General features: G+C 37.1%; 2 protein-coding genes across 3 annotated transcripts in view; both read left to right on the forward strand.

Annotated features, from left to right (window-relative positions):
* igsf21a (immunoglobin superfamily, member 21a) overlaps positions 1 to 7,863 on the forward strand; it is a 181,802-nt gene extending 173,939 nt beyond the window's left edge. For both annotated transcript variants that reach the window (XM_044121503.1, XM_044121504.1), the window contains one exon: positions 4,758 to 7,863. In XM_044121503.1, the coding sequence (XP_043977438.1) occupies positions 4,758 to 4,834 (77 nt within the window). In that variant the 3' untranslated portion in view covers positions 4,835 to 7,863. The remainder of the gene's footprint in view (positions 1 to 4,757) is intronic.
* Positions 7,864 to 8,185: 322 nt separating this feature from the next.
* Positions 8,186 to 11,684, forward strand: klhdc7a (kelch domain containing 7A). The gene has a single exon (XM_044121502.1). The coding sequence runs from the start codon at positions 8,618 to 8,620 to the stop codon at positions 10,844 to 10,846; it is 2,229 nt and encodes a 742-aa protein (XP_043977437.1). The 5' UTR covers positions 8,186 to 8,617; the 3' UTR covers positions 10,847 to 11,684.
* Positions 11,685 to 19,540: the final 7,856 nt, after the last annotated feature.

Genomic DNA, 19,540 nt, shown 5'->3' on the forward strand with positions numbered 1-19,540 from the left:
CTACGAAAGCAAGATATCCAGGTAGACATGCAAATTTTCAAAAGGTGTTGCAAGGCAAATTAGAGACTGAAATGAGTTTTGAATGATTTTTTTTCATCATGTCAAATGTGAAACACTGAAATGAATCACAATGGGTCTATTTTACAAGTCAACTGTGTGGCTAGCAGGTCACACTCAGTTTCACTGCAAGGAGCTTGCTCACACAATGGTAGTCTTGCCCAAAAAGACAATCTAGGCAAATTTTATCAGACTATTAAGCATGCCATGGATTGTGAGCCACTGCAGCCTGTATGAAAATCAAAATTTTAATTCCTTTTTGAGGGGAAAAGCAATTTGCCTGTAGTGTCAGTAACAAGAAAATTTTTCAATTTTTACTGAAGCAACTGTATCAATGTAATATTGTTTTTTTAAAAATACTGTTAGATTCATTTACACCACTAACCTTGGATTTATGGAAATATGGTCAAATATGCAAAATTTTCATTCGGATATAATTACACATTTCTCTTATATCACATGTCAGACTAGGACAAGAAGAACTTTGTTATCAATATACTGCAAACATGTTAGCAAGCATATTTAGAATTGTCAACCTAATTAAACAGTTATTCTAAAACTTTGTAAAATCATGAGCAAATAGAAAACAAGGGTGTGATTTTTGTTTTATAATAGAATTGTTGAACTTTGGTTTCACTACTTCATGTACAGTGGCGTCCAACCACCTTATCATCTGCTCATGAATCAATTCTTCATGATAATTATGAGAAATGTATTAATACAAAGAAGGTCATGGACATGCATTTATGAATCCACATGAAAATACAGTTGTTAATTAATGTTAAATATGTTGTTTGTTCTTTTTTGTTAAACAGAATCTGTTAAATAGAAGTCATGACTTCTGGCAATTTACAAGCAACAAAGCATTAATAAAATATTAAGCAATTTTTGTTTTGTTTTATTTCTTTTGTTTTTTATGTAATGAGCTGTTAATGGACTGAAAAATTGATTGTATGCCATAATTATTTCAGTATACCGGTAAGCTCCAGTGCATGCATGTAATGCCCAACTTTGTCCCAGTCTGCAGCAGGAAAAGCATTCCAATCACACGGGAATCAGGACTGTCTTTGGGCTGATCTGCAGTAGTCAGGAAACAGTTTCTTAAAATAAGGGCTTTTTAATCAACCTCATTCTTCAATTTCAGAAACATCACCTTGTTTATTTTTTTGAGCTTCCCACACCAACTCTGTTGCTCCAAGTTAATCTTCATTTTGCTTTTTCTCTACAAGCCATATCTGTGGCATGCAAATTTGAGAATGCAAATGCCATGGAAACCACAGGAACAGGTGTGTCAGAGCAAGGACAGAATTAGGTCAGAATGGACATACACTGGTGTTTTGCATGCAGGTCAAATTGATGTACAACATGACGCCAAGAGTTTACAGTACACAAGCCGGAGCATTAAGGCTGAATATCCCAATCTTTGTCAGGTTGATGGGAAGAACCACCAGCAATGAGTTGGTGAAGGTTACATAAACCATTTACCAGCTATTTGTATTGCGGGCCACGTTTGTTAATCTTTGTCAGTATTTCTCCCTGTGATGCAGCTTATCACACTGCGTTCTTTGGCAATGAACTGCACTTATCAGATGAGGGAAATGAAGACCTTTTCTCTGTCAAATATTACTGTATCAGCTCTGTCTAGCTGGAGTGCCAAATGTGTAAGGTTGTCACGCCCGAGACAGATGTGTAAATGTAAAAGACCTAATTTTCTAACAAACTCTCAGGAGAGAAACGTTGCTTTTACTCAGTCAAAAAAAGAAGCCACATTGCAAGCAGGAGGCTGTCATCATGTGATCTGCATTTAGAGCAGTGGTATGCAAAATTCAAATTCATATCCCGTTTTGGAACAGTTTAGGAATAGGAAACAGAGTGCTGGGGTTACCAGTGTACAGGTCCTTGCCACTGTTAGAAATAATAAGCTTCCTCTGGATTGTTTTTATTTAGCATAGAGAAAGGAAAATATTGCTTTTAGCATTTTAGGTCATGCATATAAAGCAATCGCTCAAATCTTCCTGCAGACATCTGTCCCACTGGTCTGAGAAAAATCAATTTGGCAGAAATGCTGAAAGATCTGAGCCAAACATATGAGGAAAAACAAATGGCTGGGTGACTTCCCCCCATGACTGTAGTCTGGAAGGGCACCTCAGATGATGATCCCATGCTTGAATGAGCCCATTACCTAATGAGAGAGTGTACTCGTTACAGCAATCCAGTTGTTGTTGAATGTTTCATGACTTGAATAAAAAAAAGAGTGCACTCTGATGCTAGAACTTTGAATTTTTTTTTTTGCTTCAATCATAATTACAAAGATAATCCAACTTTTTATGTCTACACTTAAAAGAAAAAATATTTTAACACATTGCTCAGACACTAATCCATATTCACTAGCAGATCTAACAGGCACCAGATCATATGAGGTGCAGCCACACCCTTAAGTCACCAGCTCTTCAGTGTGCATGTGAATGTTCTTTAGCCATAGACTTTCACAATCTGAATAAACAGTTTATGTCAACAAAGACACACCTACAGTCAGCAACAATCTTTCTCCTGTAGTAACTTTAATTTCAAAGCAGGATATCCTTTAGGGAATATGAAAGGTCCTTGCCAATCATGCAGATTTAAATCAACAAAACAAACTAAATAAAATCTGGGTAAAAAATATCATCCTTTCCACATAGCAAGATATGATATGAAGTAAATTGGATTAAGTTTGATGCTGCTACAACTATTATATGAGGCAATATTGACACTTCAGAAGACATTTTCTATATAAAAGTTATTTGCTCTCAAAAGTGGTTGTATTGCTGTCTCTTACAGAGAATGACAACCATAAATTTTGTAAATGGATGCAATCAAAATTATTCATCAGTTTTATTCTCCAGATGTATATAATATATATGATATAAAAATAAATCATAGCAGTTTGTTAACTGGTGTCTCTATGTTTTAAGGAGCAGAATTGTTTGTTTAATTTTTTTAAATATAAACAAACTTTACGTGTTTCAGTATAATCAATCACTAATGAAGAGTGTTTTTTTGTAGACATTTTAAGTGTTAAATCCCATACCATTAGAAGACTGCCAAATGAACCATCTGTTTTCTCTGAGAGTGCAATTTTAAGATATGTTAACCAGAAATGTCTACATCCCTGGGACAAAAAAAAACATGTTTACAGTTGTATTGCCCTTTTACAAAAGACCATTGTTAAAATACAGCATTACTGTTCTCAAGGTACATGGATGGATACTGATGGCTGTATCGATTTTTCTCATAAGATAACCATTATTGTGCCTGGGTCAGTTTTAAACAGTTTGGACATGTGAAAAAAGGAACCTCCACCATCATAACATTAGATTTATTAGATTCATTAGATTGTTGCTTGGCAGAGAAAACGGGCAAAACTTACAATAGTGTCTTGTAAAAGTGTTCACATTTAATATTCACATATATATCACTGGATCCCATACATATAAACATTTTCAGTTTGAGATTGTTGTTTTTTTTTAGTTGCCAAAATTTGGGGGTCCTGTTACTGTTAACCTTCCACTATTACTTTTCTTCAAACCCACAAACCTTAAGGGTTTCACATAACGTAACTTAAGAAAGAATTTGTTCCTTATGGTCCTCGGTGTGTCACAGGTTCTCTTTTCCCAGGCAGGGAAGCCTCTCTCTCACTAATACTTCTTGGGTTTTCTGTAAACTTTGGCTTCTACAGACTTTTGTTATGAAAATCACAATGATCTTTAATGATTTTACATTTTTGACAATTTTGTGCAAGACCTACATTTAAAATTACGTTGCAGGTAGGGGGATTTTAGCATCCTGAAAGCTAAAGCTGTTTGTGTGTGAATGTGTGATTGGTTTATTTTATTTTCTATATTGTGCTTTTTCATTTAACCACAAACTGTTTTGTACTAACTGATGAGGTCACAAGCCAAAGCATATTTGTCTACTACTAAAGGTGTATTTTTAGTATTTAGTCTTCACCTTATATCTGAAGCTCTGATTAAAATTACTGTGTTTTCTAAGATCTAAAATACATTTTTCTCAAAAAATTGTATCATTAAACAACAGGGCTGAAAAGTGTTGATGGGAAAAATTTTAAGAGGAAATGCAAATACTGTAAGTGTGTCAGCAATATCAGGATATAATAAGCTGTCATTTTAACATGAAAAGTATAGACATCACTTTTAAAATGGCTTGAATTTGCTGCTCTTTGCTGCTGCTGCTGCTGCATACTCCACAGCAGTCGATTAATGGACATGCACTTAATAAAGTGCTGAGCTACTCTGGCTTCTGATAATTATTAAGAGGAATGTGGCAGATCATAATATTATAGGAAAAAAAATTATTCAAGAAATGCTTTTCAGAGTTTAACTAAATAGTCAAGGGGAAAATTATGGAGACTCCTACAAAAAACTATAGAGTTCTAGGATGTCTGAAATTACATTATCTTACCAGCTTCCATAAGAAACTTTACAAAGCCTTTAACTTTTGTACTGTGGTTGAGAAGCACATTTCATATCAATGGTCATGGGACACAGAATTCACTCCTTATCTCTAGTTTGGTTGGAAATTCTGATGGTGCTTTATCCACAAAAAAATTAACTTGTTGCAATTGAATGTCATGAACATAAATCAAGAGGAAATCAATGTCTGAAATATGTTTTGTTTTTGTTTTTTTGTTTTTTTTGCAGATGAAGCCACTCGCACAGAAAAGCGTGGACTGACGTGGCTTGCACTTGTTCTCACAGTTACAGTGGGACTGACGTGAAACGGCTTCTTCAAGACACTCTCCCTCACAAATATAGACACACATTTTGCCCATACAAAACACAACATCTGAATATGCACACAGAAAAAGCATACATACAGTTCAAAGACCTTCCACAATCCTGCAAGCCTACTCCAGTCAACAACAAACCCTCTTGTCATCTGTCAAACAAGAAACAGTGCCACCACGTTATGGTACTTTGTTTTATAACAAAATTATATTCAAGATAATATGAAAAGAACAACGTGATGAACTTCACAGTTACCACCTCCTATATAGTTCCATCCTATTACTTTTTTTGTTCCTTGTCCCAAGTCTGCCTGTTGATAAAAAAAAAAAAATCAGATGATTTAAAACAGAAGAAAAGAAGCATTTGATTTTATTTTCATGAGTCACAATATTATTGGTGTTTTGTGAAATGTGGACAAATGGAACTGGCTTTGACTGCACCATCCTATCAACCACTCCCATCTGTTACATGTCCTGGAATGGACCAGATTAGCAACAAGCTGAAATATGATGGGAGAACAGACCTCCAGATGCTCTGAGGGAACTTTCATTTCTCTCTATATATATACATATAGATCTATATATATATAGATCTATATATATGTACTTTTTTTTCTGATGGCTTGGAATGTACATGAAGATTTAAATGCATTGAGAAAACTGGAGAAATCTCTTTTTTGAGTGTATTTTGTGTACTACAGTGTAAATACTGAAAAATAATTAAAGAAGTTATATGGGTCACGGTGAGGAATGGGTGCGGAGATTGTTGGAGTTTATGCTTCTCCACCTTTGTTTGTACTTCATTCAACTTTCAGATATAATTCTTGATTGAGAGGACGGAATGAACATTATTTCTGTTTGTCACTTAGGCGTTTTATAAGAATTTGGCTGTTCTTCAAAGGACAGAGAAAAAACCAAACAAAAAAAAAACCTTTGTCTGCTGTTTTGGGGTTGTGGTGCATGTGACTTTTGAAGATTCTTTTTCCTTTTCATGTGTTGCAACTGACAGCACCGCAGCTCTTTGTCACTAGCCTGTAACCCAGCTATTTACTTGTGACCTACATTGTGTAAAATGCGTAACTCTTCCCCAGACATTACCAGTACAAGTAGGATCATTTTAGCCGCCATTCCAAGGAGGAGCTCACAAGAGGCAGCTTGTGTAAACAGGGTTGTTGCATTTGTTTCATTTCACCTGTATTAAAATGGAGAGATGATAAAACTCACAAGCCTTGGCTTTACTTACAATTGAGCAAGTGTTTGACATTTTTCTGATACACATGTGGCATTCTGTACTTGAAAGGTTACAGAAATTGCTGATGTCCTGTTAATCCTACAAAATTAGACCATGCAAATGCATTGTTTTAATTTTTACTTTCATAGGAAAAAAGTCTATGGAAATAATTTTCCATATTTTTAGAGCTATGTAGCACAGGTCACAGGCAGTTTCAAATTGGGGTATTCTATGAAATTGATGATATTTGAATCTCCTGTGTTGGCCATTCAGGGATGCTTGCTCAGACAAAGCACCGCCTATTTCTACACGACTCCTCCGTGGAGCTGAAATGTCCAGCCAAACTTCCGCCTCAGAGATCACCCCTCCCCCATGCCTTGCCCACAGAGTTCCACCAGACTAGCAGCAGCAATTAGCAAACACCTGGTGGTGAGTCTGCTGAGCTTATCTGTCTAACTCTCTTCAGGACAGTTGCAAGTGGTGCAGTGAAGGAAAATTGTTGTGAAGACTTACTGAAGGTGGAGTGTCAGAAAGATCAGGGGCTTCAGACACAGAGGCCAAATATCAAGACGTCAAATTCCTTTGAAGTTATTTTTTCATGTAAACAGCAATTTTTTAAATAAATACTGCAGGTAATTTTGGTTCATGCAATAAAATGTGGAAAATACAAAATGCTGCCCCTTTAGAGCTTTGATTAGTTTTCTTGTTTATTAGTAACGAGTTCATAATGGATCCTGGTACATCCACTGTAAACTATTATTGGTTTGTAATTATGTTCAGTATACAATTTTCTGCATTTTTCTTTGCATTTATGACTCACTTTTTGTCAAAGAAGGAGAAGTGGCTCAAATTCTAAATGCATTAGAATATGCAAATCATCTTGATCTTACTTGGTCATGTTGAATCATTTTAAAAGTGCATTCTTTTAAAATGATTAATGTGGTCAATCACAATTTTTCATTGTTTGAAATGTCTGTTGTATCTAGTGTAGATAAACCTAAACTGAGCAGACATTTTTAAATGTATGACTTTATTATCTTTTCTGCCTAATAGAAAGAAGGATGCTCTATTTAATCACCTAGCCACTATTTACTGGTGTAGTCAGCGACAGATGGAAACTGTGTAAACTTTAAGCTATTGGGTTTTGTCATTATTTGTTTTTATCAAACTGGTTTGTCAGTAAAGCCATGGCAAAACAACATTCAGTTTAACTGCTAACTAGGCCTTGGTACTGCTTCCAAGTGATACTGACCTGTGTAAAAACTGCAGGAAAAATCTTTAAGCACCAATTAAAATGCATCTCATGCTTTCTTTCCTCATGTTGTCATAAACTTATCAACCAAAACAGATGGTGAAAATAAGAAGTGCAAGTGTCTCAACACAAAAAGCCTATAGATTTCAATCACATTCTTGTTTTTCTACTGGGAGCAATAGTGAGGATAAGAAGCTGCCTTCATGGCCTATTTGTGAATTATTCAGAAGTCAACCATGCTTGCAGAATCCAGTTTCTTTTTTTGTCATCAGGCTTGACTATCAGATGACTACAGCACCCTAGCAGCTGACAGGACACCTGACACACCCTCTGAAAGAGTCCCGCGTAACGTATCTTTATAATGCTTCACAAAGGGCTGGTGAAATAAAAAACTGTTTTGTTCCTGATTGTAGGCTTGCTCTAGTATGTTATCAGCAACAATAATGACAGCCTCACAGTGCTGAGTAGCATGCTTCACGTATGACAGAAATACATGTTTACATCCAGTGGAAATAAATGGTACTGTCAGTTTTCACAATGGAAAATCTTCTGATTGTGTTTCTCATGGCCACCTGACCGCTCTGTTTTTGTATTGCCATTTATCTTTTTTGTGGCCTACCTTTCTTTCTTTGGGCTTATTTCCAGAAATAGTAATTTAGCAGACTTTGCAGGCACAAGGAAGAACCTTTGCTCTTTGTCAGAGCTATGCAAACAAATGTATCCTGGTTATTAACCATTTGCTAGATGCCAATGACCATACCTCTCCACCCCTTATTCAAACTAGACTTTTCTACTACAGCTCAAAATAACGTAGGAAGTTAGAGAAATGTTACCCATGATAATGTATTTGATACATTTTTCAGCAAATTATAAGCCAGTCCACTCCTTGATATGTTTGATTTGCCGCAGCATGGACACAAACATTTTTTTAAAGGTATCATTGATCTGAATATGTAGATGTCCTTTAAATGGTTTTAAGAAAAACAAGAGTGAGTCAGCAAACCAAATATTGTCCCATTGGTATTTGTATATTCTGTGGATAGTAAAAGAAACTGCATCTGACTCGCTACAGGTGGTGTATGAAAGTGCCCCGCCTCTCCAGAGCGAGGGATGCAAATAGGTACTCTAAAGCTATCATTTTACACTTGATCCTTTGGGCAAAGAGGCGTTGTCATTGGATCACAGCAGCTCTTTTACAATGGAAACCAGACAGCTTCATGCAGCTGAGGCATTTAGACAATAGCTGAAAGGTTCATTCAACCAACGTTTGCTGTCTTATTTTTTTCCAGCTATGCCTATTGCAGACCTTCTCGGAGTCCAGTTCGACATGCAGCTGCTGGTGAAACTTAGTTTCTCTGCTGCTGCAGTGCTGCTGGTTTCTTGGGCCTACAGATTCTACAGATCCAGAGACGTGAGGAAAATTAAACCCTGTGGCAAAGAAAACAGAGAGGCAGAAAATTCTGCCAGCCACGACTACAAGAGGACACAGCAGCATCTCTGTTTTCAAGACAAGGATGATGATGCCAAGCAAGACTTAGCTACTAATGACTTGGAGTCCAACAGCACCAAGGGAATACTTAATGAATCTCATTTACACCAAGTTGAAAAGAGTAAGAATGTATTTAGTCCTTTAAATAATGATCAAATTAAATACATAGGGAAGGAGATGGTTCGTCAGGACCAACCAAGTAATATTTCAATTGGATCTACTTTGAAGATACATGATCCAACAGATTATGGGATGGAAGCTATTACTGGACGTCGCTCTCCTTGCCGTTTGAAGAAGCTAGATGGTGGATTGGGTGTGAGCAGAGAGTTAAGACAGGACTTGGAGCACCAGGGGGTCTACTCCAGCTTCCTCTCTAAGGCGGAGATCAAAGTAGAAGATGCCAAAGTAGTACTGGAAGGATCAGGAGACAAGATTGTGAGTGGAAAAATATATGACTATTATGTTGAATCTTCCTCTCACTCAATAACAGATTCAAAACCTTTGCTTACCCAGTATGAGCGCAACACTGTATCAAAGAAGAACTATGGAACAGAGGACACCAGCTTCATTGATTCTCCTGCAGGTATCGTTATGCGTGATTTAGTTCTTCCACAAAGTGCTGTTGTGGAAGACTCCTTACAAGGACACCAGAGGCACCCTGAAAGGCCTTCACTCCTACGCAAGGAGAGCTATATGTCTGCAGCAGAACAGTCTGAACCTTCCATCCACTTTTGGATTTCAACACAATCAAGCCCTGTGACTCACCATGGGGCCTCAGCAGATAATGAGACCATCTATCTTCAAAAATCAACAGATAAAGTACATAATGTGAAGGAGGCGACTGATGTAGAGACTGTAGGAGGTGGTTCATTCTCGGGTCTTCCAGCAGAAATATTCCTCAGCACAGATCTGGAAATTTTGAAAAGTAAACTTAATCTTGGAAACTGTTTAGAGATACTTCATCTTGCCAAGAAAAAGGGCCAAAAATCCGTTCAGCAAGCAGCCCTGGAGGTCATGTCAGACAACTACCTACAGGTGCTTCGGGACCCCAACCTTTATGGACGGCTAATGGCTGATGAGCGGGAACGAATTCGGAAGCAGAGAATGAGAGCGAGAAGGTTTGTCATAGTTGCAGATATGGACCCTCAAGACTGCTTCAGAAATACAGCAGCACAGAGACAAAAATCAGAACAGAGGAGCACATCCAGTGCAATGTACTTTTATGATGACTACAAAGATGTCTGGCATTCTCTTTGCCTGATCCCACAGGAGGTCATTTCTAAAGCCTGTGCTATGTGCACAATGGATAACTACTTATTTGTGGCAGTAGGTTGTCATGGCAGTGACAGAGAAATGACGCCCTCAAAGAGAGTGTTTTGCTACAATCCTTTGACATCCATTTGGAAAGAGATCAGTCCTATGAATGAAGCCAGGCCCCGCTGCAAACTGGCAGCACTGGATGGCTACATCTATGCCATCGGAGGGGAGTGTCTCTCCTCTGTGGAGCGCTATGACCCCCGACAGGACAGATGGACATTTGTGGCTCCACTGCCTAATGATACTTTTGCTATTGCACATCATGTGACTGTGTGCAGTGGAGAGCTCTTTGTTTCTGGGGGTACTCTTAGATATATTTTACTTCGTTACAACCCCAAAACCAACACCTGGAGGCCAAGTCTTATAGTAGGCAGCAAAGATAGAGCTATAGATATGGTTGCTGTGGAAAGATTTCTCTACAGATTTGACATAAACCCATTACTGGGAGTCAGTGTGTTTCGCTACCATACGGTGGCACGGCTTTGGTATGAGTGCAGTGCCAAGCGAATGCTGCACTGCCCGGCCTTTCAGTGTGTTGCGATGGATGGCACAGTTTACTGTCTCAGCCGACACTTCACCATGAGATTTGATGCCGATGAGATCTCTCCTGCTTTTGCAGATGAGGAGTTGAGTGTCCTCTCTGAAGCAAAGGGCTTACTTTTCCCCTTTATCCTTTCACTACCTGATAAGAATCCTCGACAGACAAGTGTGTAAAAAGGACTAAGCTTTTTTTGCTGATAAGATTTGATAGTTACTGAGTACTTGTACAAGAGTTATTACATTAGGGTAATAACTGACTGGGGGGATTTTATTGTCTTACAAAAAATATCACCACAAACTGGTAAGCCATTTATTTGAAATGTTATTACTATACCCTCTTCATAAAACCACAGCACATCAGTTTAATAAACAACTTTATTTTGTTTTTGGACTAGGTATTAAACAAAGATGTGTTGTTTGCTATGTTCTATCCTTGGCAGTATATATAAAAGATTAGACTTTTAATGATAGTCAAATTACTGTTTGCTTAGATTTACGCAGGAATTGCTGCCATGTTAATTGTTTGCTGCTTTGATTTGCCACTTCTTCCTCACATTCTGGTAATTTAATGCCATCCCAGATGCCTAACCTCTTTCCAGTAAAAGGTAATTCATAAAAACAATCTAGAGTAAATTAGTTATTCAAATTTGAACACTCAGAGTTTGTGCAATAAACTGATAATTTACCTCTGTGCTCATCTGTGTGAGTCATGAGTATAACTAATGCAGTGGTCTGGATACAATGCTATTATCTAAAGCTGCTCTTTAAGGAAATGACAGATTGTAAATGGATATGCCATGAGAATGAATGGTTTGCTTCCAAAACATTTGTCACATTTTAATCTCTGCAGCATTTACATTTTTGCAGGTATTTGTTAACACTTTAATAATTCTTCTTTCATGATAAAAAATGCTTTATCAGCTCATTGAGTGGAATAATTTTCTTGTAACAGTCAGACATATTTACCTTGTAATCTATTTTCATAAACATCAAATAAAAGAAAACAAACATATCTTTCACTGTTCATGAACCCACAGTTATTGACTGTCAACAAGAAACCTCTTAATTTTTGTTTTTTTTAAACAGGTGACAGAAAGATAAGTATAATCTAAACAATGTATTGTAAACATTATTAACATGTACTGACATTTATTTTGCAATGAAGTTTCTCACAATACAAGCTGAAGCTGTACACCTGAAAGATATAGAGTGATATGCCGCTACAGCGCCATCATGTGGTTGAGAAAGCTAACAATAGTGTGCTTTCATGAATGTGGTTGAAGACTTACCATAACACAAGGACATAAGACTCATGGGACACTTAGGGAATGGTGCAGTAGTATGTCTAACCAGATTACACAGGAAGAAACTAACCTGATCAGGAAGGCAGCAGGAAGTGAAAGCACATCTCCTCAGAGGCTTCTGATTTGCCTCATTACTTACATCAGGTCTATTTTGAACAGTAATTTCGTATTTGTCTTTTTTCATAACTTCCATAGATCTGGTATGATTTAGACATCAGAGATATTTATTCATTCAGTTGTCCTTGTTTCTTCCTGCATTATGAACACTTTTGCACTTAATTGACAAACATCTTCACAGAAATAATAAAAAAAAACTTTTTATTGTTTAAATTCCTAAGCTGTCTTTTCAGTTAAGAATGTTGCAATTTTAATAATGAAAATATGACCTAAAACTCCAAACCACTTCAGACAAAACAATGGAAAAAAATCTTCAGCCATATTGTTCTGCTAATTTTGTTTGTCATCACATCTTGAGTAAAACAATAATTTGAAACCTGTAAATATGGATTCTATCTCAGATTTAAATCATTCTTGTTATTGACAGCATATTCATTGTCAATAACTGGCATAAAGTGCATAAAGTGAGTAATTTTGGTATACTGACCTGTAAGTGGTCACCGATGGAAGTTGTGATTTCTGCTTTTCCTTATAATCATCCATCGACTGCATTGAGTTGATTGAAAACATTGTAAAAAGAATAGAAAGAAAACTGTCATGTTAAAGCAGTCAGTGATTACACACCTGACTGAATTGGAGCAATAAAATACATCTGGGACACTCCGGTTTTAAATGTCAATGAACAGAGTTTAATTTATTTGGTCAATGCCATAAAAGAGATGGATACCAATGTTGGTACTTCTCCGCATGCTTCATAAGCTTATCACAGGCTTATTTGCATATTAAATTGTCGTCTTACCAGGAATTGGCTTGTTCTACCTCCCAGGCTGAAAGGCGGTGCTAGGATTCTAGGGTTGTAGTGTTGGTAAAGAAGTATCGGTTTTATGTGCATAAAACTGTTCAGAGTCTGTTGCCAAATAAAGTGAGGGCAATGAGGACTGGTGGTCAAACACAATCCTTTATGGCAGTCCATGGATAACAATATAAACAAGTGTTGCACACAACCTCATGCGATTAAGTCATGCAGGGCAAGACCTATTCTTTCTCAATGCTCTTCAAAACGCTTACCATGTGACACAAGCAAATTGCTCTAACTAGCCTCTAAGTGCCTTTTAGGACTGATGATTTTACCGATTTTTCATGACTGCTGAGTCTTAACAGAAACTTGCATTCACAAGGAGTTTTATCACAGGCCTTTATCTTGGCCATCAATATTATGCAAAAGTCTACAATTTATAGAAGAAAACCCTGACTCACACAGTTGTGACAGGCATTCAATTGATGTTAATACCCTGAATGAGAAGTTAAGGGCTGACCTCAGCTCTCAGCACAGCAGATCTTCTCTCAAAGATGTCTGGCTTAAAGTCCCAGTGGGGCCTGTAGTCTACACGGCCAGTGCTGTTAGCTATCTTTGGCTCCCGAGTGAACTATGTCAGAAGGAATAAACAGACACAGACAGCAAAGAGGAATGAGGGACGGGGGATATACAGAGGCTTGAGCAATGAGCCTAGCTCCAAGATCAGCAAAGCTTACATTTCACTATCGACCCACTCTGTTGCACAGTATTCTCTAAGTCATTTTGCCTCCTAAATTCTGCACCAGGAGTTGATATCTGAACCTCTAGTCGATACAATCAGTCTTCAGTTTGAGCCAGTCCTAAGATACTGAGCTGATGTCAGATTAACCAAGCCTTAATAACTTTGCAATTTATCTTAATATTAGCTGAGGTTCTAAAAAAATAATGCTACTGCAACCAGGCCATACCAATTAGAATTCAGGATTAAACAATAATCTGTATTATCTGATAAAAGAGAATATGATATATAGGCATACAATGTTGAATTACTGCAGCAAATTAAAATATGTAGATCAATGATAGCATCACCTTAGCTGAAGTCTTCCTTCAGTCCAATTGCCTGTCAGCCCTCTATTTTTATATCTCTGTTCTATTATCCATCCTATTTGGGTCCATTTATGCTTTTCAATATCCTTTTGGTCCATACTTTACCCACTGTCAAATCTGAAGCATTTTCTGAGGAAGGCTGGCAAATCAAGAAGACTTCATGTAGTCACCTGATCCCTTACTGGAGGAAACAAACAAGAGGTTGGTTGCCATGGACACAGCAAACACTAAAAATAAGGTAAGCTGGGTTTACTGTTTGCAAATAAGAGACGTCTTACATGTTAAGATTAAAGACATACATATTTTGAGTTGAGTTATGACATTTATCTTTCAGTAGTATTTTTTCCAGTTGTGGTGGATATTCTTCAGGGTTCTGTGATGGGAGATATTGGATTATAGCTTGTGTTATAGAATTTGGAACAAATTTGGAAAATATAATAAAATTTAGGTAATATTTACAGAAGAAAAGAAAAGATGTGATTGTCCTGATTAAAAACATTAACATTTGGAAACTATTCATTGCATGTTGTCAGATGGCTACAGAAGCAGTGAGTTTTAGAATGATAGCACCATATGTCTGTAAATAAGCAAAGGTAAAATATCATGACAGGCGTGCTGTGGTGGTGTAGGGGATAGCGTGACCCACGTTTGGAGGCTTTGAGTCCTTAACACAGCCGTTACGGGTTCGATTCCCGGACCCGTCAACATTTACCACATGTCTTCCTCTCTCACCTTCCCCTTTTCCTGTCAGCCTACTTTCAAATAAGGGACACTAGAGCCCACAACAAAAGACCCCTTGGAGGGGAGAAAAAAGTATATATCGGGACTCTAAGCAGCTTTCTTTGTGTTACACTCGTAAAACATCTTCTGGGGCTGCAATGCTTCCAAGGCTCCATGTTGGAAAAGAAGAGATCATTTTCATAGTATGGCCTAATCTCAGTGGGTGTGCGATTACTTCTGAGCACTTCTCAGCAAACATACAAGTCTCCAGGTTGTGCTGAAAATAGATTGTCATTCAGCCATAAAACAATATGGCCACAGCACGATTTTACTAGTATAAAGGCAGTTTGAAATCTGCCATCTGTAGGAACTGGGTAGATTAGGAGCTGAGTGCAGGGGAATGACAGATGTCTGCCCTCTTTCCTTGCCAGCTTTTGGCAAAGCATGGCAGCCAGGGTAGCCCCTCTGCTGTCCTCTCTGAATGCAACTCTGCTAGAGTCCAGACTAAACTCTGTCACAGTCACAGACAGGGTATGACATGTTCCAGACCTGCAGTCGTTCAGCAGGATCCCTGTGATCAGGGGCTAATTGGTGGCTAAGAGGTGTAAAAGAAGAGACAGAAATAGACAGAGAAAGAGAGAGAGAGAGATGGTTAAGTTTCAGTGACTGCAGGGGTACTGGGAAATTTACCTTTAGTGAAAGCATACAAAATGACTTTGCTTGAATATTATAAAGTGAAAGTTATTTGTCATGGCTATTTCACATCAAATTTTTACATTGCATATTAAGAGATGTAGAAAGGTACTACATTTACATTTTGTTTTTTTACACACAGAAAAAAATCATGCATTTTGTCTAGGATTTTTAGACAGTATAAAAAATAAAGACACAGTTGTGTGGGATTTATTGATTATATACCAAAAGATGTTGTCACAATCTGTTCAAATAAGAAGGATCCAATTAACAAATTATCATAGACCATGCCAGTTTTTTTTATTATATCACTTTTATCCTTTTCATATTATGCCTTCATTTTAATCCAAGTAGTATTTCAGGGTGATTTTCTATGCAAATTATTGCAGATTTTTTATTTTTTATTTTTCCCACCAGGGGGTCTTTTTGTGGGCTCTAGTGTCCCTTATATCACAGTAGGCTGACAGGAAAGGGGGAAGGAAAAGGGGGAAGACATGCGGCAAATGTCGTCCGGTCCGGGAATCAAACCCGCGACGGCCGCGTCGGGGACTGAGGGCCTCCAAGCGTGGGGAGCGCTACCCTCTACGCCACCGGAGCACGCCCCAATTATTGCTGATTTTAAAATAAATCTTTGCATTGTCAACAAAAAAATAATCCTGATCTTTTTTAAAATGAATGATGTGAATTGTTTTTCTGTAAGACAGATAAATAACTTGAATAGTTAGAGAACGGTAAGTAGGTGGGGAGGTTAGTACAGCCTCCCCACTCTATTATTTCAGTCCAGTTAAGTTTGAATTACTTTAGCTATTATTATTTTTCTGAAGAATTCATTTGAATAAATCTATTAATCTAATTTAGTAGTTTAATTTTGTTTAAAGCTATATACTTTTCATGTAAGAGAACATATGTATAGTTTTGTCCTTGAATAAATGAATTGAACATCTATTCTGCCCGATCCCCACAAATTGCTATTGTCGTACATTAGAGGTTTTCTCAATCTATGATACACAGTAGCAGATTTGTTGGGTGCATTCACACCAGCCCTAGTGAATTGAAAAATCAGTTTATTTGGAGAGGCTTAAATGAATAATTAAACTCAGTTGTGGATCAAAAAAGCTAATTTTGTTCCGCCTAAAACTATAGTTCTCAGCTCACTTTGGTAGAACATATGCAGAATACAACCATGGGTATTGTGGTTACAATCAACCAAAACCGATGTAGACAAATAGGTGGTATTATTGGCTTTCTGATCGACGTGGAGTGAAGACAAGATAAAAGCTTTAATGGAAATATGGTCAGACAAAAATATGTCACAGCTGCTGGTAATGAATGAATTATAGTGAAGGTGACAGGCATCACAATTAAAATACATATTTACTTGACATGATTAGAAGATGTACCAGCTCAGAAGAAATTAATTTTTTATTGATATAAAAAAGTAGTTGCTCTTCTTGGTATTCTCAGCAACATCAAAGATGAGAAGCAGAATATGACTTTCAAAATGTCTGGTTTATTTAATACACTGAATTGTGAAAGGAAAGTGTAGATATCCCAGTTGAACTGAATTGTTAATTGGACCAGGATTAAAGACACAATAGGTGTTCAAATAACTTTACCCTGCAACAGGCACATCAGAAAGTCTTTACTTGTAGATCTGTGGGAATATGTGCCAAACAAGTCAAATACACACATCTTAAATTATTGTTAGATGACCTGTGCCCAAACAATGTTGTATCCAAACATGTCAGCAGAGAAACCACAGATCTCCAACAAAAGGAAGAAGCAGTAAAAACAAACAAGATAAAGAGTGTTCTTGATGGGTAAAGTCAAACTGAAGGTTATTCTCTCTGAGAGACCGTGTTTAGTATGACAACATCAAAGAAGGGAAATACACAACTTTGTGTCTCTGAGCAGCTCTGGTAGACGTGATTTCTTATCTGAAATTTCTCTCATCTTGGTTTTATCAGCTGCTGGAGGACAAAGAAAGGACAGCAACATAGCATAAAAAGTTGGATTAGAAGAGATCTTGGATCTAGTTTTAAAAATAAAAACAATATTTGTATTCATGTAAAAAAAAAAAAAAACATGACAGAAACACAATGAGCACAGTTCCAATCATGCTGATGCTGACCACAATTGCCATACCAACAAACAAACCCTGAACCATGTGCAGCTTACCACTATTTGAAGCCCCACGAGGAATGTCTGAATTCATCAGCTCAGAGCACACGAGTCCAATTACAAGAAGGATGAGGGCTGGAGCAAGAGCTGCAAAGCCAATTATTAAAATTGTTGAGCCAATGTCCATGGTGTAGCTGGTCTGCTAGTCTGAAGGTAAGTCATTAGGGGAAAATGTTTTATCTACCTGTTTTGAGTCTGTTTTCTTGTTCCCACATCTGCATACAATATATTCTGACCTTTGTTTCAAACCCGAAAATCTTTAACTGCCTGCTGCACAGCAAAATAATTTTATCCTTCAATATATGTCATGGCTGTGTAATAAAACTACATATGGGTTGTTCAAATAAATCCCTTATATTCAAAGTTGAATATTGCACAGAAATCTTTCAGTTCTGTCTTGTTTAAGAAAACCAGTATAGCTGAGTTCCAGCGGAAACATTTTCAGATAAATCTGGAAAAGTTTTAGCCATTTTTTTTAATCCTCTTGATGCCACGACAAACCCAATTTATTTCAAACTGCTTTTGCTGCAGGGTACCTTCTTACTGTGTGTATTTGGAAGAAAACATTCTGAGGCTTCCATAAGAAGGCTGTATGAAAACGCTTATATCTGAACTTTCACTGCTAATCTGTAGATGGCAGTGATAGCTTAGGTATGAATGGGCAGCAGCTACTGAGATAACTCATATACTCATCTTTTGCAATATGTCTAAGAAACATACTAGGACAGAAATATGTTATGAAATGTCCTGTAATTGAAATTGGATCATTTGAAAATATACAACCTTAGATAAAAATATTTAACAAAGAAATTACATTTCTTGACATTTCAGAAATTTCCAAACTAAGGACAGCATCTGTATATGGGTTGTTCCAGAGTTTGAAGCAAAGCCCTCAGAGCCCCTCTGCTTCCCCTAAGTAGCTCAGTCTTACACAAAGCGACCATTGTGAGGTTGCTCTTTAAAACCAGTTGCTGAAAAAGCCTTCAGTGACTCCTGGTAAAAATCACAGTGTCAAGGCCAAACATCACAGACTGGAATTTTGTCTGAGGCCCATTAATTCATATGGATTTTTTTTTAGCTATACATACATTTTTCTGCAAGTAAGACCGACAGCGTTGTGAGAGTGAGTGTGACCTATATTCTAAATTCCACACTTATCAAAAAAGAGTAACCAACTTCAAAAATACTGTTGCAACAAATAGGTATAGACAGAAAAAAATGTCTGTATTTGTTGATAAAAATCTGAAAAGTGAGGTGTGTAGATTGGTCTCAAAAATATTTCTCCCCACTACAGTATTTCTTTTCCGATCTTTCAAATGAGTTGAATATTGAACAATATAAACTTGAGTAAATCCAATATAATTTTTCAAATAACTGAATTTTATTTATTAGGGAACAAAACTGTCCAAAAAATGTGGGACTGCTTTGCTGTTTTAGTATTTCAATGACTGGTCATGTGTGACTAAAGGATTCAGGAATTCTACTTTCTATTTGAATATCCAGGTTTAGTGGGGGATTTACTTTCTTCACCTCGGACCACTGTGATTTAAATAGGGATTGTTTTTCTGTTTTATAAATTACGTTAATGAAAAACAGCATTTTGGATTCATTCAGGGTACTTTCTGCTTATAAAAGAAAGAGGCCAATACCTTTATCATGAGTATGATTATATAAAGTATACAGTTTTTCTTTCAACTGAACAGAACTTGTCTCTGAAGTGAAAGCCACCAGATTTTTGGAATATGTTTCTTTCAGCTTCGCATATCTAGATTGTGAAACTTTAGTCCAGTCTTCTTTGCAACAACTAAATGTAAAGGCATCTGTGAACAGCTACTTTCATGTCTATTTAAGCCAGATTATACATTTTATGTAGGTCTGGACTTTAATTAGTCCATTCTCACTCACAAATAGGCATTCATCTAAAGCACTTCAGTAAGGTTCTGGCATGTT

Source organism: Gambusia affinis, linkage group LG07 (assembly GCF_019740435.1).
Source record: "Gambusia affinis linkage group LG07, SWU_Gaff_1.0, whole genome shotgun sequence".
Lineage (NCBI taxonomy): Eukaryota > Metazoa > Chordata > Actinopteri > Cyprinodontiformes > Poeciliidae > Gambusia > Gambusia affinis.